This window comes from Salvelinus fontinalis, chromosome 4, assembly GCF_029448725.1.
Source record: "Salvelinus fontinalis isolate EN_2023a chromosome 4, ASM2944872v1, whole genome shotgun sequence".
Lineage (NCBI taxonomy): Eukaryota > Metazoa > Chordata > Actinopteri > Salmoniformes > Salmonidae > Salvelinus > Salvelinus fontinalis.
In genome coordinates, this window is record NC_074668.1 from 19086255 (window position 1) to 19107556 (window position 21302).

At 42.2% G+C, this 21302-nt stretch overlaps 1 protein-coding gene across 1 annotated transcript in view; it reads left to right on the forward strand.

The window, feature by feature from the left end:
- Positions 1–21302, forward strand: part of LOC129853244 (GDNF family receptor alpha-2-like) — a 75489-nt gene that overhangs the window by 40623 nt on the left and 13564 nt on the right. Inside the window, exons 5-6 of the mRNA XM_055919080.1 lie at positions 16928–17040; positions 18247–18387. Coding sequence (XP_055775055.1) covers positions 16928–17040; positions 18247–18387 — 254 coding nt within the window. The remainder of the gene's footprint in view (positions 1–16927; positions 17041–18246; positions 18388–21302) is intronic.

The window sequence follows — 21302 nt, forward strand, 5'->3', positions numbered from 1 at the left end:
TATTGTACGATCAAGGATTTTGTGGGAAGCCGTTTAAAAAATTAGCCAAATTAGCATAAATAGTCTAAACAGCGCCCCCACCCCCAACAGGTTAAAACTCGTTATTCAATCACTCCACAAATTTCTTGTTTACAAACTATAGTTTTGGCAAGTGGGTTAGGACATCTACTTTGTGCATGACACAAGTAATTTTTCCAACAATTGTTTACAGACAGATTATTTCACTGTATCACAATTCCAGTGGGTCAGAAGTTTACATACACTAAGTTGACTGTGCCTTTATACAGCTTGGAAAATTCCAGAAAATGATGTCATGGCTGTAGAAGCTTCTGAAAGGCTAATTTACATAATTTGAGTCAATTGGAGGTGTACATGTGGATGTATTTCAAGGCCTACCTTTATACTCAGTGCCTCTTTGCTTGACATCATGGGAAAATCAGAAGAAATCAGCCAAGACCTCTGTCACGATCATCAAAGGTAGAGAGTGAGGACCAAGGCGCAGCGCGTGAAAAGAACATCTTCTTTTAATTAGAAAAGAAAAAACACAAAACAAACACTATACACAAACTAACAAAATAACAAACTGACGAATGTGAAGCTAAGCATGAACTAGTGCACACATGCAACATAGAACATCGACATAGACAATTACCCACAAAAAGCTAAAGCCTATGGCTACCTTAAATATGGCTCCCAATCAGAGACAACAGAAACCAGCTGTCTCTAATTGGGAACCCATTCAGGCAACCATAGACTTTCCTAGACAACTACACACAACATTAAACCATCTATACACCTTAACCCTCTAAACCATACAAGCCCCTAGACAATACAAAAAACACATACTTCACCATGTCACATCCTGACCTAACTAAAATAATAATGAACACAAAGATAACTAAAGCCAGGGTGTGACAACCTCAGAAAATGATTGTAGGCCTCCACAAGTCTGGTTCATCCTTGGGAGCAATTTCCAAACGCCTGAAGGTACCACGTTCATCTGTACAAGCAATATTACGCAAGTATAATCACCATGGGACCACACAGCCGTCATACCGCTCAGGAAGGAGATGCGTTCTGTCTCCTAGAGATGAACGTACTTTGGTGCGAAAGGTGCAAATCAATCCAAGAACAACAGCAAAGGACCATGTGAAGATGCTGGAGGAAACAGGTACAAAAGTATCTATATCCACAGTAAAACGAGTCCTATATCGACATAATCTGAAAGGCCACTCAGCAAGGAAGAAGCCACAAATTTGTGGGCAGAACTGAAAAGGCTTGTGCGAGCAAGGAGGCCAGCTCTGTCAGGAGGAATGGGCCACAATTCACCCAACTTATTGTGGGAAGCTTGTGGAAGTCTACCCGGAACGTTTGACCCAAGTTAAACAATTTAAAGGCAATGCTACCAAATGCTAATTGAGTGTATGTAAACTTCTGACCCACTGGGAATGTGATGAAAGAAATAAAAGCTGTAATCAATCTCTCTACTATTATTTTGACATTTCACATTCTTAAAATAAAGTGGTGATCCTAACTTTTTACTTGGATTAAATGTCAGGAATTGTTTGAAACTGAGTTTAAATGTATTTGGCTAAAGTGTATGTTAACTTCTGACTTCAACTGTATATAAAGCAGTCACATAACAATCATACTTTACCAAACATAAGTTCGTTAATCCCAACCCTCAGCCACTCTCAGCCCATCCCACCTATCACCGTAGACCACCCTCGTTTGGTTTCCATGTGCCATACATGTTTCAATTGTTTTGTGATGTTTTACATCATTTTCCAACCTTTCTGATCATATAGCATCCACAGATTGTGAGCTAAAGATGAAAACCTTTCCTGCTAGTATTTTTCTATTATATATTGACTGACTATGTCTTTCTAAATTGCCCAACACTGCTATTTGTAAAGTTAATTTTAATTGCATGATGTGATTTTTTTAACCATTCCTGAACCTGTGACCAGAAACAAGCTACATACGGGCAATACCAGAACAAATGATCTATTGATTCTGTCTCTTCGCAGCAAAATTTACAGAGCTGAGATTGTTGTATGCCCCATATATGTAGCAGTCTGTTGGTTGGAAAAATTGTATATAATTATTTAAATTGAAAAACTCCAAGTGTTGAATCAAGTGTAGTTTTTTTGTACCAGTTCCTTAACCAAGTGCCATGGAATTGGTGCATTGCAAATGTCTGCAACTGCAGCTGTCAACATTTTTGTCCTCAAATGAAACTGGTATATTTTTCTATTTAGGCCAGTTCCATTCAGCCAATTTGTATCTTTAATATATGGCAAACAACAAACAAGTTCCCTACCTTCTCCCTTTTTCACTTGCCTCCTTCATTTTTGTGGTAGTGCTGCAATCAGTTGGTTGTCAAGTTGGATTGGGCAGATATTCCCATATATTTTCAATAACTGCATATGTAACATAACTCCTCCGTTTCTTTTCATAATATCATTAACAAATATAATACCATTTTTAAACACTTTTCCATAAAGAATGGTTTTGTATTAATCAGTATATGTGAGTTTAACCGTAACATTAATTGTAATATTTGTTCTATCTTTTCTGGAGGACAAAACTGAAACTGTAACCAGCTTGTATGGCTTGTTTAAGAAAGGACGATCCTTTAAACAACATTTCATTTTCAAATAGTCGGGAATGAGAAGTTGTAATCTGTATAAAGGCAAAAAGACAATTTTTGAACAAAGGATGAGCCTTTTTCTTAATAATCTACCAGAGAACCATTTTGGATTTAAGTATAACTTATATATGAGTAAAGCTTTTAGTGAGAGGTTTAAAGCTTTATTATTTAATCGTTTTAGCCCCCCAAACTCATATTCATTATTTTTAAAGGCACGTTTAATTTTGTCTGGTTTTACATTCCAAATAAAATGAAATATTTTTTGCTAATATGATTTAAAAAAAAGAGTCATCTGGAGTAGGCAGTGCCATTAGTAAGTAAGTCAACTGTGAACAGACCAAAGAGTTAATCAATGTGATTTTTCCATAAATAGACATGTATTTACCTCTCCATGGTTGCAGAATCTTATCTATTTTTGCTAACTTTCTATTGAAATGAATTGTGGTAAGTTAGTTTATATTTTTTGAGATGTGAATACCAAGTATGTCTACTTCACCATCCGCCCCTTTTATTGGTAAACTACAAAGTAATGTAAACACTATATGTTTTAAACAATCCAATACGTAATATGGTACACTTGTCATAATTAGGCTAGAAAAGTGATCAAGATCTTCAATGATACTGTGTAGGGATCCAGATTGCGGATCCCTACACAAAAACTAGAGTCATCGGCATACATTGACACTTTTGTTTTTATCCCCAGGATTTCTAACCTCTTAATGTTCTTGTTGGATGTAATTTTAATAGCTAGCATTTCAATGGCCATAATAAATAGATATGGAGACAACGGACAGCCTTGTTTTACTCCTCCTAAAAGCTCAATACTTTCTGAGAAATAACCATTATTTACTATTTTACATCTGGGGTTGCTGTACATAACTTTAACTCATTGTATAAGAGATTCACCAAAATTAAAGTAATCCAGGCATTTATATATAAATTCCAGTTGTACTTTATCAAACGCCTTTTCTAAATCTGCTATGAAGTTCAGACCTGGTATCTTCGGTGTTTCATAATGTTCAATTGTTTCAAGTAATTGTCGTATATTATCTCCAATATATTGTCCATGTGAAAAACCTGTCTGATCAGGATGAATAATATCTGGTAAAAACCTTTTTCATTCTATGTGCTATGAATTTCGCCAGGATTTTCGCATGACAGCATTGAAGTGTTAGGGGCCTCCAGTTTTTTAAATGGACTGGATATTTATGCTTACCGCCTGAGTCCTGTTTTAGTAGTAATGAAATTAGACCTTCTTGTTGAGTACCTGAAAGTCTAGAAAATTTGGCGTCTGAACTGTGTGTTAGATTCATAGTTTGGCATGCTGTTTTAACTCTTTAATGTTAGTTCGCATGATGCCTCTGTGTTTAGCTCAAGTTTACTGTTTCAAACTATTCCTGCAGTGTCCAATTTTGGAATGTCACTTTACATTCATTCTACTTGAATAGAGGTTCCTGGCCTCCCAGGCTCAGTCGTAATAGAAAAAAACTCCCAATCCCTTTTCTTACAGTAAATCCATGCAGTGTGTTATTAGTGTGTGGAAGGTCCATCGTCTCTCCTCCGATTTATGATTGTCTTCATAATTGGTTTTCGTCAGCTTTGTGTAATCTATGGTCAGGTGAAGTTGCTTTGGGTGACCTTTTCACCCCCTCTGTGTCTGCTGTGCACTTCCTTATTGTGACGCATATGAAATAGTCTGTTAGAGGTTATTATCTTCCCCTGTTGTACGCCCTATGGAGGTCAATAGTGCAATGTGGAGAAATAAGATAGGAGTGGGTCAGTGTGACCATAATAAGACACTGGACAAGGGTGCAATGCCCCTACTAAGAAAAATATGGCTGGTATGCAAGAACATGTCATTAAGATGCTCATTCAATTAGTCAGTCTTACTGAATATTCCCATTGTTTATTTCAACCTTATGTGTCCATACTAATTGGCCACACAGTAAGGCATTCTGGTAGTGGCAGATCTGTCACCTGCCACCTCAATATCTCTACCCATCTGTACCATGCCTGTGTTTTGATCCATCTAATTTGCACATGATCTGTTTGTGCTTGGTTTAGGATCTTAGACTCGAATGTTCAAATCAGCTTTGATATCTGCTGACAATATTGGCTTCAGACTGCTGAAGGTACAAGGACCAATGACAGGGATTGTTGGTGTTATTTTATCGTGTGACTTCCTGAGATTCTCTCTGGTGTTTCAAGAATACTGGAGCTGTGAGATCAGGGCCAGCTTAGATAACGTGGTCAGATTCTCTCTGGTGTTTACAGAATACTGGAGCTGTGAGATCAGGGCCAGCTTAGATAAAGCATGGGGGAAATAAATGGCTGCAGTATTGCCGTTAACATTGATGATGATTATGAGTGTATGATGCATGGAACGTTATGCTATAAACATTTGAATGTGTGTATTCTTATTTGAAATGTATGCACTTCTGTCCTTTGAGATGTTATTGTTTATTAATGTTCTGTATTATGTCATGTTTTAAGTTTTGTGTGGACACCAGGAAGAGTAGCTGCTGCTTTATACCAAGGATGGGTGGATACAGGATGGAAGGAGTGTATCATTGAACTACAGGCTTACAAGAGTGCTGCCTGATTCCAAACAGGCCGATACATGAGCAGCCCCATTTCATCTGAAAGTTGACGGGTGGGGATAGAGAATCAATCCTGCTGTAGCTACTGCAGGAGAGGCCAGTGGTTTGGCCACAGTGGTATAGATCTCCAGCCATGTCTTCAGAGGCTAATCTGGAGGCAAAAGAAATGCACACATGTGTAGGTGAGGTGCTGGCTAGAGCAGTAGAACACTTGAAAAAGAAAAGGAGAGCCACACACTCTAGGAGCTCAGATGCAATAATTGTGTAACCTGTCTTCAGAGGCCAACAGACATTCAATACCAGCACAGTGGGATCTTTGGGGGAGCTACGTAGACCTGAAGAGCTTTGAACAAGAACTAGGCATTGACTGTTTCCTGCTCTCACACCTGGCTTTAGTTCTGTTGCGGATGTTTTTTCATCAGTCTGCACAAACAGAACATTCCTCCTGTGTTGCCTCGGCCTTGCAGATGGATACAGTGTTTACTCTGCACTGTCTGCTGAGTGACGATAGTTATATTTGGACGTGTGCTGTGTACACTAGGTCCAGAACAGTAGGCCCTGCAGTGCTCAGTGAGTCTTGTATGTACACTATTGATTGGCCAAACAATCAATGCAACACTTCTATCTTTGATTTATTTCCTCTGTTCCTCTTGCTTTACTGTGTGCTCTTTGATTGAGTTATTTGGCCAATAGGTTTCAAAGCAGGGAGCTGAGAGATTATCGATCACTGAACAGTTAGCCTGACCCAGATACTGTACATCTCGGGACTTTGCTTACAATACATCAGGCCCCCACCCCACCTCAACATCCAACTGAAAAGGCCAGCTCTGCTTTATAGGACAACAGAGGTTTCCACCGAGGGGGGAATCAAAACCAGGAACGTGATTGGCCCTGATGGCATTTCAGAAGACTGTTCAAGACACAGGCAGCATTTTTCTTAGTTCTCCACTAGCCTTAAAAGCCTGTTTCTTTGTGTATTGCTTGGACACATTTCTATCTTTGCCTTACCTAAAATGAGACAAGTGATGAAAGCAATCAAAGTACACCTACTTGTAATACTGTAAAATGTTGGCTTGCACAAGCGCGCCAAACGAATGACTCATATATAGCAGTACACTGCTTTAATCAGATCTCTGCAAAAGCTAGGACGTGCTCTGCTTGTTGGCTGTACATAAGAGCAGGAATTGGAGAGAGGGCAGGAGAGAGCTGTGCAGATCATTTCAATACATGGATTACCGTATTCCCAGTTAGTGTACTGTAATCGCTGAGGGAACGGATAGAGGAAGCTACAATCATTACAGGCCAAGCCTATCCACCCCCACAGTCTCATCGTCATGGTAGAAATGTTATATAATATTTATGCTTCCAAAACTTATCATGTAAATAGTACACATGTGGTGAATAAGGTGATTAAGCCTGACTCAAAGTACCTCTATTCTATAAGGGCCAAATTCTGAATTTGGAAATTACACCTTTCTTACGCACGACTCTTACCTTATGCAGGTGTGTAACGTGCTTTGCAGGCGTGGTTCCCTTGCGTGCTCTGAATAAATGTAATTTAACTGCTGAAAACCCTCCCACTTGCTGGCCAACAGATTTTCTTGTAGAGTTTTCATTCAGTAGGGTTTTCAGTACATTTATCTTAAGCCAGTATACCTTTTAGTTGGAATTTTGGCAAGACTCACTAGAATATATGCAGAGAACGGGTTCAGAATATTAGGGATCAATGAAAGAAATACATCTAAATATATTCACATTCGTCTCCGTTTCACCACCAATTGGTAGATTAATAAATACTCTGATCTTGTAGATTATTTAGGGTTAGGAAAGTATTTATGAATCATAAAAAACAGGTTTGAAACCTTTATGCATTAAAGAAAGAAAACGGTGGTTGATTCATTCTGAATATTTCAACATTCAGTTCTTTAACCCACGGTAATGTTGGAAGATTAGTGTACAAAGAATAGTGTACAATAGTTGGCTATATCCTCCTCTATTGCCTGCACTAACCAGGAACTGTGTGATGACACAGCCAAGTATTGTGCCATTTGTCGGGTTCAAACTCTTCTGGCTTGGTCTGCTCTCCACTCCAGAACAATTTAATTAGACTGTCTCTTTTTTATATTATCAACTGTTACTAATGATCCTCAGCAACAAGCACACGACCGTGACGGCGTTTATAAAGAAGGCAAATGAAGGTAAACGAAACAATGTAATTAAATGGAATGAAAATGTAGGCTATACCAACTGAAGGGGACTAACAGTAAATTGACAGTTGACTATGTGTGGTTATTAGGCCTACTGACGGTGGATACTGATAGTGGCAAATTTTTACACGATAGAAATATGAAACTGAGAAAGTCGAGGTAGACATTCAAGACTGCCCCTCCCTGCAAGTTAAAAGGCAGTACAATTTAAATTCTGCATAATGGCACAGCTTTTCATAAACTTTACTGTGGGAAAGTTATGTTGATATGCTTCAGTTTGCTGCCACATGACTGGTTTCACATTTGTCTCCAGCGATTATAAGGTCAAATATATCTAAAACAAGTATAATTTGTATTTACAATTACCTTTATCCAAACGGATTACTCATTTACCTAGCTCTTATCAATAGCTGTTATAAGTTGTAAATGACAGTGTCTGGAGAATGCTGTTATTTCTATCAGAAAAAAGAAAGTAGATGCTTTTTCCACTTGGAACCAGTACTGTAGGTTCACTAGACCTTATTCATGGTTTCCTCACACATGAAGGTGGTGGAATTATTAGGGAATTAAGTCAAGGTCAGAATACGGGGTATCTGTAAACACACATCCGCCACACCTTCATTTATTCAATCTCCACCCAAAACGAATAGCAGGTGAATAGCATAATATTCTCATGCTTAAATTCAATGTCAGAATTCGCATAGAGAGAAAAGTGTATAAAAGGGAATTACGTTCCATTTACGTGCTCATAACTCGGGTCAGAATCGGGCCCTAACTGAGGAATGTTGTTAAAGTGACGGATAGTTATTTAATTAGTCATAATCATTATTCTGTGTAACTCCCTTTTGTATTTCAGGGACAGTTCATATATTAATAGATTTGTTTACCCAAGTTTAAGTGTTTTGTTTACCTTGTTTGGAGACTATTAGTGCCAATAACCTTGAGTAATCTACTTACCCTCACCAAATAGCTTAGCCGTTGTTGTGTTGTCTGACAGTTAATTTAGCATTCATTCATGACATCACAAAATATGGGGGTTGCATGATGTCAGGAACGAACAGAGGGAGAAGGAAAACAATGGTTGGATTGCCTGTGATTTCCTGGTCACCAAAAAAATAAATGTTTAATCAGACTTGAAGAATGTCACGTTCCTGACCTATTTATGTTAGTTGTTATGTGTGTTAGTTGGTCAGGACGTGAGGTTGGGTGGGCATTCTATGTTTTCTGTTTCTGTGTTGGTTTTGGGTTGCCTGGTATGGCTCTTAATTAGAGGCAGGTGTTTGGCGTTCCTCTAATTAAGAGTCATATTTAGGTAGGCGTTGTCACAGTGTTCGTTGTGGGTGATTGTCTCCTGTGTTTGTGTATGTCGTTGCGCCACACGGGACTGGTTTCGGTTTGTTTGTTAAGTGTCATTTATGTGTAGGCTTTTTCCCTGTTCGTGCGTTCTCGTGTGTTATGTGAGTCCGTCGTTCAGATCTGTTCTACACCGTTTATTTGTTTTGTTAGTGTATAGTCAAGTTCGTGTTTTTTCCGTCTTGTCATTAAATTCATTATGTATTCAAACTCCACTGCGCCTTGGTTCAATCCCTGCTCCTCTTCGGATGAAGAAGAGGAGGACAGCCGTTACAGAATCACCCACCACTCCAGAGCCAAGCAGCGGAGTCGACGGAGAAAGGGACGGGAAAACAAGGATTTCTGGACTTGGGAGCAGATAATGAATGGAGAAGGTCCCTGGGCTAAGGCAGGAGAAAATCGCCGTTCTCAGGAAGAGAGGGAGGCAGCTAAAGCCCAGGAGCGGTGGTTTGAGGAGGCAGCAAGGAGACGTGGCTGGAAGCCCGAAAAGCCATGGGAGCAGCTGGAGGCACTGGGGAGTGCAGAGGCTACCGGAGAGAGGAACCGGAGCTATGAGGGAACGCGTCTGGCACGGAAGCCCGAAAAGCCCGTAAGTAATTCCTTAAATTTCTTGGGGGGGGGCTAAGAGGTAGTGGGCCAAGGGCAGGTAGGAGACCTGCGCCCACTTCCCAGGCTTACCGTGGAGAGCGGGAGTACGGGCAGGCGCCGTGTTACGCAGTAGAGCGCACTGTGTCTCCTGTACGAGTGCATAGCCCAGTGCGGGTTATTCCACCTCCCCGCACTGGTAGGGCTAGATTGGGTATTGAGCCAGGTGTCATGAGGCCGGCTCAACGCGTCTGGTCTCCAGTGTGTCTCCTCGGGCCGGCATACATGGCACCGGCCTTACGCATGGTTTCCCCGGTTCGCCTACATAGGCCGGTGCGGGTTATTCCACCGCCCCGCACTGGTCGGGCGACCGGGAGCATTCAACCAGGTAAGGTTGGGCGGGTTCAATGCTCAAGAGTGCCAGTACGCCTCCACGGTCCGGTATTTCCGGCGCCACCTCCCCGCCCCAGCCTAGTACCTACAGTGTCTACACTACGCACTAGGCTACCAGTGCGTATCCTGAGCCCTGTTCCTCCTCCACGCACTCTCCCTGTAGTGCGTGTATCTAGCCCGGTGCCTCCAGTTCCGGCCCCACGCACTAAGCTACCAGTGCGTCTCCAGAGCCCTGTACAAACTGTATCTTCTCCCCCTACTAATCCTGATGTGCTTGTCCTCAGCCCGGCGTCACCAGTGCCGGTACCACGCATCAGTTATAGAGTGGGCTTTGAGAATACAGTGTGCCCTGTCCCTGCTCCCCGCACTAGTAGGAAGGTGCTTATCCTTAGCCCGGTGCCTCCAGTTCCGGCACCACGCACCAGGTCTACAGTGCGCCGTATCCGGCCTGAGCCATCCGTCTCCCCAGCGCCATCTGAGCCATCCGTCTCCCCAGCGCCATCTGAGCCATCCGTCTCCCCAGCGCCATCTGAGCCATCCGTCTCCCCAGCGCCGTCTGAGCCATCCGTCTGCCAGGAGCCTGCAAAGCCGCCCGTCTGCCATGAGCCTGCAAAGCCGCCCGTCTGCCATGAGCCTACAGAGCCATCCGCCAGACAGGAGCCGCTAGAGCCGTCAGCCAGACAGGAGCCGCTAGAGCCGTCAGCCAGACAGGATCTGCCAGAGCCGCCAACCAGACAGGATCTGCCAGAGCCGCCAACCAGACAGGATCTGCCAGAGCCGCCAACCAGACAGGATCTGCCAGAGCCGCCAACCAGACAGGATCTGCCAGAGCCGCCAACCAGACAGGATCTGCCAGAGCCGCCAGCGAGCCATGAGCAGCCAGAGCCGTCAGAGAGCCATGAGCAGCCAGAGCCGTCAGAGAGCCATGAGCAGCCAGAGCCGTCAGAGAGCCATGAGCAGCCAGAGCCGTCAGAGAGCCATGAGCAGCCAGAGCCGTCAGAGAGCCATGAGCAGCCAGAGCCGTCAGAGAGCCATGAGCAGCCAGAGCCGTCAGAGCGCCATGAGCAGCCAGAGCCGTCAGAGCGCCATGAGCGTCGAGAGCCGTCAGCCTGCCATGAGCGTCGAGAGCCGTCAGCCTGCCATGAGCGTCGAGAGCCGTCAGCCTGCCATGAGCGTCGAGAGCCGTCAGCCTGCCATGAGCGTCGAGAGCCGTCAGCCTGCCATGAGCGTCGAGAGCCGTCAGCCTGCCATGAGCGTCGAGAGCCGTCAGCCAGCCATGAGCGTCGAGATTCGTCAGTCAGCCATGAGCTGCCCTTCAGCCTGAAACGGCTAGATACCCAGAACTGCCCATCAGTCCAGAGCTGTCTCTCTGTCCGGAGCTGCCTTTCAGTCCGGAGTTGCCCCTCTATCCTGATCCCCCTCTCTATCTTGATCTACCTCTATATTCTTATCTATCCCTCTGTCTTGATTTATCTCTCTGTCCCGGTGCTGTCCTTATTAGTGAGGTTATTAAGAGGATTTTGTGGGGGTAAAAGGAGGGTGGACATTCTTAGAGGGAGGAAGCTAGGATGGATTATAGTGGGGTGGGGACCTCGCCCGGAGCCTGAGCCACCACCGTGGTTAGATGCCCACCCAGACCCTCCCCTAGACTTTGTGCTGGTGCGTCCGGAGTTCGCACCTTGTGGGGGGGGGAATGTCACGTTCCTGACCTATTTATGTTAGTTGTTATGTGTGTTAGTTGGTCAGGACGTGAGGTTGGGTGGGCATTCAATGTTTTCTGTTTCTGTGTTGGTTTTGGGTTGCCTGGTATGGCTCTTAATTAGAGGCAGGTGTTTGGCGTTCCTCTAATTAAGAGTCATATTTAGGTAGGCGTTGTCACAGTGTTCGTTGTGGGTGATTGTCTCCTGTGTTTGTGTATGTCGTTGCGCCACACGGGACTGGTTTCGGTTTGTTTGTTAAGTGTCATTTATGTGTAGGCTTTTTCCCTGTTCGTGCGTTCTCGTGTGTTATGTGAGTCCGTCGTTCAGATCTGTTCTACACCGTTTATTTGTTTTGTTAGTGTATAGTCAAGTTCGTGTTTTTTCCGTCTTGTCATTAAATTCATTATGTATTCAAACTCCACTGCGCCTTGGTTCAATCCCTGCTCCTCTTCGGATGAAGAAGAGGAGGACAGCCGTTACAAAGAAGAGCACCAAATTAAAAAGGATTAATTAAATAACGTCAAATCAAATGGTTAGCCTCATTACTTTTGATTTCTCTGCGAGCAGTACTTATAGTGCACAGGCAACTTAAGTGAACTGCAGCAACACAGCACTGCCTTTGACTGAAAGCCACATGCCCATATGCCCTTTTAGTCTTGAGAACATGTCCCAATGAATGTGTAGTCAAATAGCCTTGTGTTTCCAAATAAATGGGCCCTCTTGATGTTCCATCAAAGGACAATTGCCCGAAGCTGCTGTGAAACTGTCTACTGACACTGATTAAATAGAGAAGGCCAGGGACAACAGCAACCAGCTAAAAGGCAATGCTAGAATGGCTTGTAACACAGGACTTTGAGACAATGACAAATCTTTTTGAAGAAGCTTATTTTACTGAGATGAAAATGGACAGTTATGATATGGTTGAAATGCTTTATTTTGGACTTTTCCATCATTGTGGATGTGCATGCTTCATCCTTTTGTAAGTTGAATAGTCCATATGCAGTACACCAGATAAAGAACAAATGGAATGGAGAACAACCCATCTATTGTCAGCTTCTATTATTTCAATCAGCATTTAACACTGATGAATTGGCAAAAGACCAATGACCTTTGCCATTGATAAAGTTTAGGTCAACTTTCCTAACTGTGAGTTTGCACAAAGGCACAGAGCAAATGTATCACCCTGTTTCTATGACTAAGCAAAGACACATCTGCAATCATGTGTCCATTCAATGTCAAATTGTTTGTTTTATTGTCGCTAGACCTAAATGAAGGCTAGAGCCAGTATGTGAGAGTCATCTATGAGCAATACACTTCAAATTAGTGTTATATCAAGGTATGTAAAATGATAATGGTAGTGCTTATCCAGGAAATCAAAAATGATGTCCAATATTACTGAAATGGTCAAACATGTCAGCAAATGTAGAGAGGATGTTTCCCAAAGATATAATTTCCCCAAGATATTCGCTGTTGAGAGGCTATTAAAGCCACCACATCTTAGCAGTTGATAATTGACATTTTCCCTTCCTTCATGAGGAAATGTTTTTTAGACATTCATCTGATTTGACTCAATGTTTGTCATCGGTGGCGATAAGGAATACAATTCCATGTTAAAAGCCATTAGTTTTCTATTACGGTTGAGCAAGATGGATAGGCACTCAACACTGACTGAATTACTGTGTTTAAAGCGTCAAATCTTTTTCAAAGGAGTCTCCCTCTACGGGAGCTCCCTTTGCCACTTCCCAGGGCTGAGTGTCTGAAATGGCCATAACACTCTGAGAGGCAGACAGCCTGTCATTTCAGTAGTGAGCTGTCTGCCAAGGTATAATGGAAAAGCTGTGGCAGCCATAAAATGCTCTGCATCTCGATGTTGGAACACTATTGTCCAAACACTCCGGACACCTTTCTAAACTTGAAATGACTGTTTTTAAAATAAAAACATGCAGTCCGTTTCCACAGCCTCTACACCTGATGCAGACACATATTATTGTCCAAAGTGTTTTTGAGCAATGAACAGGTTGTCCATGGAAACATCCACATGGAAAGTGTTAGTGATGACTGTTCGTTTTTTCAGATGTAGAACAGAGAGGATGTGTTATGGCTAGGCTGGGAAGACTCTCAGTCTCCACACACCTCAGTTTCTCTTTATCAAAGGCTGTGATGGTATGTTATAGGGAACAAGCAATTTGTTCCAGTCAGAGAGGAAGAAGATGAGAGGCTTTCTGTAGAGAAGAGGGGGGGAAGAGGTGCACAAAGCCCTTGTCCCTGAAACAAGGCTTAGATGTGATGCTCGCAACATGTCACTTTGAGAGCCACTCTGCGTGATTTGATAGGGAGCGGAAGGAGATGGAGCCAGAGTAATGAAGTGAGGAAGAGTGGGTTTGCTCGTGGGCCTATTCTGTGCATCCAGGCTGCAGAGAGTGTTACCTGATCATTTCCTCCAAACAAATCCTCAGCCTTTGCACTTCTCATTGAGATGTGGAGGACAGAATATAATAAGCATGGGACTGTTGTTGTCCTGTATTCTTTGATTATTCATTAACAGGGATATGAGATGGATTCCAACACCCCTCAACCATCTCAATTCCCAAAAACATCTCACCTTCTGCTTAAGATTCCACAGTCAACAGTAAACAGTATTCTGAAACAACTGTATTATGCTGCAAGGGTGTGGAACAAGGGCTCCATAGTCAAAATCATTGGGGCGGCAGGTATCCTAGTGGATAGAGTGTTGGGCCAGTAACCGAAAGATTGCTGGATCGAATCCCCGAGCTGATAAGGTAAAAATCTGTTGTTCTGCCCCTGAACAAGGCAGTTAACCCACTGTTCTCCGGTAGGCTGTTATTATAAATAAGAATTTCTTCTTAACTGACTTGCCTAGTTAAATAAATAAAATTACCTTTGACCTTCAAGCCATTATTGTGTTTTTGACTGTACGTTTGTTTATTCCATGTGTAACTCTGTGTTGTTGTTCGTGTTGCACTGCTTTGCTTTATATTGGCCAGGTCGCAGTTGTAAATGAGAACTTGTTCTCAACTGGCCTACCTGGTTAAATAAAGGTGAAACAAAAAAAATTATAAAAAAAGAAGGGCCGGGGCAGGGTAACATGAATAAGTCCAAGTTGGATAGGGAGGGCATGAGGGCAAGTGAATCACTCCATCTTAGTGGGCGTCAGTGATTTGGAAATACAGGACAACTGTGCACACGCTTCTCCAATAAACCTACTTAACTGGATTAGTGATGCCACCCTCCAGGTATGAATACATTTAAGCTTTTATCATAAACACACATAAACAAAAATACACTATTTTTATCAGTTAAGAGCCAAGTTGGGTAGCACTTGAGATGACCATGACAACCGTCTCAATTGGAAATTACCTTTAAAAGCTGCATTGTTGACAATGTGCAAATAGATTGAATCACAGGTTAAAATACAGTACTATTGACTATTTGTTATTTATATACTTACAGTGCCTTCAGAAAGTATTCACACCACTTGACTTTTTCCACATTTTGTTGTGTTACAAAGTGGGATTCAAATGGATTTAATAGTGATTTTTCGGCAATGATCGACACAAAATACTCTGTAAAGGCAGTGGTAGAAAAAGTCTCTAAGCGCTTTGCAAACCTGACTTGTACAATATTTGCAGAATATATATATTTTTTTATTCTTCAAGCTCTGTCAAGTTGGTTGTTGATCATTGCTTGACAGCCATTTTTAAGCCTTGCCATAGATTTTCAAGCCGATTTAAGTCAAAACTGTAACTAGTCCACTTCGGAACATTCAACGTCATCTTGGTAAGCAACTCCAGTGTATATTTGGCCTTGTGTTTTAGGTTATTTTCCTGCTGAAAGGTGCATTTTTCTCCCAGTGTCTGTTGGATAGCAGACTGAATCAGGTTTTCCTCTAGGATTTTGCCTATCCTGAGCTGTATTCCGTTTATTCTTATCCTAAAAAAAACAAGCGTACCCATAACATGATGCAGCCTCTACCATGCTTGAAATATGAAGAGTGTTAGTCAGTGATGTGTTGTGTTGGCTTTTTCCCAAATATAATGCTTTGTATTGACAAAAAGTCAATTTCTTAGCCACATTTTTTGTAGTGTTACTTAAGTAACTTGCTGCAAACAGGATGCATGTTTTGGAATATTTTTATTCTGTACAGGCTTCCTTCTTTTCATTCAGTCATTTAAGTTAGTATTGTAGAGTAACTACAATGTTGTTGATCCATCCTCAGTTCTCTCATATCACAACCATTAAACTCTGTAACTGTTTTAAAATCATCTTTGGCCTCATGGGGAACTCTCTGATCAGTTTCCTTCCTCTCTGGCAACTGAGTTAGGAAAGACACCTTTATCTTTGTAGTGACTGGGTTTATTTATACACCACCCAAAGTCTAATTAATAACTTCACCATGCTCAGAGGGATATTCGGTCACGTTTTTTTTTTTACACATCCATCAATCAGTGCCCTTCTTTGTGAGGCATTGAAAACTTCCCTGGTCTTTGTGGTTAAATATGTGCTTGACATTCACTACTTGATTGAGGGACCTCACAGATAATTGTATGTGTGGGGTACAGAGATGAGGTAGTCATCAAAAACATTTTTATCACTATTATTGAAAACAGAATGAGTCCATGCAACTTATTATGTGATTTGTTAAGCACATTTTTACTCCTGAACATATTTAGGCTTGCCATAACAAAGGGGTTGCATGTCTGAAGACCTTCCAGCTTTTCAAATTCCACTTGGAGATTATGGTGTATTGTGTGTAGATCAGAGACACAAAATCTAAATCTAATCAATTTTAAATTCACTTTAACACAAACAAAATGTGGAAAAAGTTAAGGGGTGTGAATACTTTCTGAATGCACTGTATTTTCTGTATTTGAGTATTTTCAAATAATGTGGCCCAAATCAGCTTCTATTGGAAGTATTTGAAATTATTTTCAAATAAATTCTTATGAAAATATTTAATTCCAAATAAATTCTTTAAAATATCAAACAGACCTGGGTTCAAATGTATTGGAGTATTTATTTTTATTTGAAAATAGAGTGTGTGTTTAAGTATTTTCAAATACGTGGCAACTCTTTCCAAGTGTATTTCCAAATACATTCCAATATTGTGTTTTCAAATAAGAAATATCCAAATACTTAATTCCAATGTCTTTGAAAGGAATTGAAATACCTCAAATAGCATTTGAACCCAGGTCTGATGTTGTGTGCCAACAATGTGAATGATGCACCCTCATGCGGGGGTAAGTGAAAATGTGACATTTATTAGACGTTTCTTTAGCTAATTGGACATTTATTCAGCGTATATGCTCAAATTTACACGTAGTAGTCGGCTGTTGAACTGTGAGTGAATCAGTTCATGGGAAATATCGCACTTCCAGGGTGTGTGTTGTTGATGTAGTCAACTGTGTTTGTGCGCAGATCTAGACTGGCAGATTTCCACATGAACTGTATGGTGTCTCAACATACGGTCAGCAGCTGCCCAAATGAGGACAACTACCAGGCCTGTCTGGCCTCCTACGCCGGCCTCATTGGTGAGTGCATGGGACTTTTATCTATACATACCCCGCGGAGGCATAGTGCTTTATTAGTTATTATAAGCATGTATGACCTTGTACAGTGGATTATTTTAAGGCTTAAGACATAAGACATTTTAGGGTGTTAAAACATGCTCATGACTAGTCTAATAATTCATTATAACCACATTATAATGCACTATACCTGCATACTTTAGGTAAAGTGATACCCATACCGCTCCTCTTATTCTCCCCCCAAACACATTGCAGATCAATGGCTAAGTGGAGGTGATGATGTAAGAGTGTTTACTTCATTTAAACATTTAATGACACATATAGTAATGTTCTTCAAATAGAACAAGGACAATTGGTGCAGCAAAGACATTCTTCCATACCAGTAGACATTTGATAGCACCTTGGAAATGAGTTGACACTATTCAGTACGATCAATGAGGTAGACAAAATGAGGTCTTTTTTGACTACTTTGAGTGAACCTACAATACCCTTTAGAGACAGCATAGCAATAACTATACCACTACCACCTGTCTGTAATTGAATTGTTGATAATTACTATAAATGTGTCAAACATACTGTATCTCTAGAGTAAACTCAAGAGTAAACTCCCTAGGTTTGCTTCCGAGTGGCGCAGCGGTCTAAGGCACTGCATCTCAGTGCAAGAGGTGTCACGACAGTCCCTGGTTTGAATCCAGGCTGTATAACATCCTGCCGTGTTGGGGAGTCCCATAGGGCGGTGCACAATTGGCCCAGCATCATCCGGCTTGGACGGGTTAGGCCGTCATTGTAAATAAGAATTTGTTCTTAACTGACTTGCCTAGTTAATTAAAGGTTAAATAAATAAGTAAATAAACGGACATTCCATTACCCTTGCTAGTGCTTCTGGACTACACAGTATGAGGTGTCTTTCCACAAATAAAGCACTCCTCTCCTGAAGGCATTATCAAACAGAATTGCTGTTTTTGGTTCCATCTTTCTAAACTAATATGACTAGCTCTCTCCGGATGGACACTCCACGTCTGAAACAAGAATCAATCAGCATACTACTGTTAGCTGGCTTCATCTTACCTCTGCCTCTGTGGTACAATAGTCCCTGTTGCCATGAGTAACATACTGTAAGCGTTACTCTTTATAGTAAATGTAGTCCATTATTATCCATTGGTGGCCTGTGAATGATCTGTAACTGTAGCATTATTCTCACCTTTATAGGGACAGATATGACTCCCAATTACGTGGACGGCAGTTTCACCAACTGGACTGTCTCCCCATGGTGCACCTGTAAAGGAAGTGGGAACCAGGAAGAGGAGTGTCAGAGCTTTCTGAAGGACTTCACAGAGAACATTTGCTTGAGTGAGTCACGCTTGCATTTCAATTTTTTTTGTAACACATACAAGACCACCACTGATTTGATTTGAAAATAACCACCGTTCAAATCGGTAGTGTGTTTCCCTCGAAACTGAAAGTGAACTGGCACATCTGATCTATTTGAATTGTTCTGAGCTAGATTTCAGATTTGGGGTCTGTGTTTTGTTTTTTTAAAGGCGATGTCTCGCGGCACTCTGTGAGGTGTGTGGTGTATGGGTAATATTGACTGGCTGGTCTTGTAGCAGTTATTTCATTCACATTAGATCAATGTTCCTTTCTTTCCGCAGCTCATTGCTAGAATCAATCTCTAAGTCTGATAACAAACCAACCAAACCTCTTTGACCACTTATTGTGTTTGGTTTGAAATAACAAGATTCCTCTAAAGCCATTACACCTCAATACCCCAACATTTGGATAATAATTGTTCTACAGATTATGGGATAAGGCCATTATTTTCATGTCATTTCCACATTTTCCGTTAGATATTAGTGTTTATCAGTCTGTGAAAAAAATATAATCTAATAAAAAACTTGTCATGGGAATGCGAAAGAACAGGAACAGCATCCTGACAGCACAATTTAGTAGTCAAATGTCAGGGGTACCGCCTCACCACTATGATGTGCCATGCAATGTCATCAGAATTACAACATACCGTTGCTTTTAACATGTTCCATTGTGTGCATAATGCTTTCAGAACGTTTCAATAGATTGCCATGGTGCACTTTTAGCTGAGTCTGCAAGATGAGGGATGAGGCTTGTAGTTGAGGAGGCGTCTTGGAAAATAATACAACACGCAGCATCTCCTCTTTGCAGTCAAAAGGAACTGAAGAAGATAGAGTGAAATAGATTAAGCGTTGCTCTTATACACTAAGTGGGGGGACATAACAGTCCACAGAGACGGTACGTATTATGTAAAATTAGATAACAAGCTAATCGTATTCAGCCTCCTCCCTGCAGGCAATAGCAATAGGGTTAAAACAACGTATCTGAAGTCATTAAAAAATTGAATTGCTGTCGGCAGTGAGCTTAATCACTCGGTGGAACATTTGGGTGCAGTAAAGCATCCGCTGAAGGAGCCCTCTAGCCAACTTTGGTGATTTATATTTTTATTCCACCAGCACCTCTCTGGTTGATCTTACCACCCCAGTAAACAGATGCATGAAAACAACACTCTTCTCTTGACTTGACCAGCATCTTATTACAGACCTTAAGATAATTTACTAGGCTTTCAGAAATCACAAGCATTATATTCTTCACAGATTTGCCATTCCTCCTAGATTTGTATTGTAACCAACCCAAGGCCGAGATATCCGAGCACCCATGGAATGTCTTCTGAAGTCAATATGTCTTTACAACATGCTGTGTGTGTACAGTATGTGTGCATGTGTGTCAGGTGCGTGTGGGTGGTGAGTGTGGCGGTGCATGTGGGGGTGTGTGTAGGGGCGTGTGTGTCGGGGGGTGTGTGTGTTTGTGTGCGTGTGGGGGGGTGTGTGTAGGGTTGTATGGGTCGGGGTGCGTGTGGGGGTGTATGTGTTGGGGTGTATGTGGGGGCGTGTGTGCGGTTGTATGTGTCGGGGTGTGTGTGGGTGTGTGTGTGTCGGGGTGCGCGTGAGGGTGCATGTGTCAGGGTGTGTGTGAGAGTGTTATTGTCGGGGTGCGTGTGGGTGGGTGTGTGTGTGTTGGGGTGTGCGCGTGAGGGTGTATGTGTCGGGGTGCGCGTGAGGGTGTATGTGTCGGGGTGTGTGTGAGGGTGTATGTGTCGGAGTGTGTGTGCAGTTTTTGCTTTGTCTGAGAATGTTCTGAGTCTGATCAGTCACAAATCTATTCAAAGTCATCTCTGTGCGGTGACCTTATAATGGAGGTGGTTGCCAAGCAATTACACGGTTTGCCTTCTTTCTGCCTGAACAGAAATAAACACGTGTTCTGTTGAAATGGACAAGCAGAGTGAAAAGGTACTTTGTCCTGGTTTACCCCCACCCATCAGAAAAGCTGACTGGAGATGTATTTGTCTCCCTCCCCCCTGAAAGTATTTTGTGTTCATTCATTTGCTTTTAAAAGATTCCATCTCATGGTGTGCCTTTCTGCTGGACATTACTGACAAACAAATACAGGACTATCAATCAATCAAGTTTATTTTATATAGCCCTTCGTACATCAGCTAATATCTCGAAGTGCTGTACAGAAACCCAGCCTAAAACCCCAAACAGCAAGCAATGCAGGTGTAGAAGCACGGTGGCTAGGAAAAACTCCCTAGAAAGGCCAAAACCTAGGAAGAAACCTAGAGAGGAACCAGGCTATGAGGGGTGGCCAGTCCTCTTCTGGCTGTGCCGGGTGGAGATTATAACAGAACATGGCCAAGATGTTCAAAATGTTCATAAATGACAAGCATGGTCAAATAATAATCAGGAATAAATGTCAGTTGGCTTTTCATAGCAGATCATTAAGAGTTGAAAACAGCAGGTCTGGGATAGGTAGGGGTTCCATAACTGCAGGCAGAACATTTGAAACTGGAACAGCAGCAAGGCCAGGTGGACTGGGGACAGCAAGGAGTCATCATGCCCAGTAGTCCTGACGTATGGTCCTAGGGCTCAGGTCCTCCGAGAGAGAGAAAGAAAGAGAGAAGGAGAGAATTAGAGAGAGCATACTTAAATTCACACAGGACACTGGATAAGACAGGAGAAGTACTCCGGATATAACCAACTGGCCCTAGCCCCAAGACACAAACTACTGAAGCATAAATACTGGAGGCTGAGCCAGGAGGGGTCAGGAGACACTGTGTGATACCGATGATACCCCCGGACAGGGCCAAACAGGAAGGATATAACCCCACCCACTTTGCCATAGCACAGCCCCCGCACCACTAGAGGGATATCTTCAGCCACCAACTTACAATCCTGAGA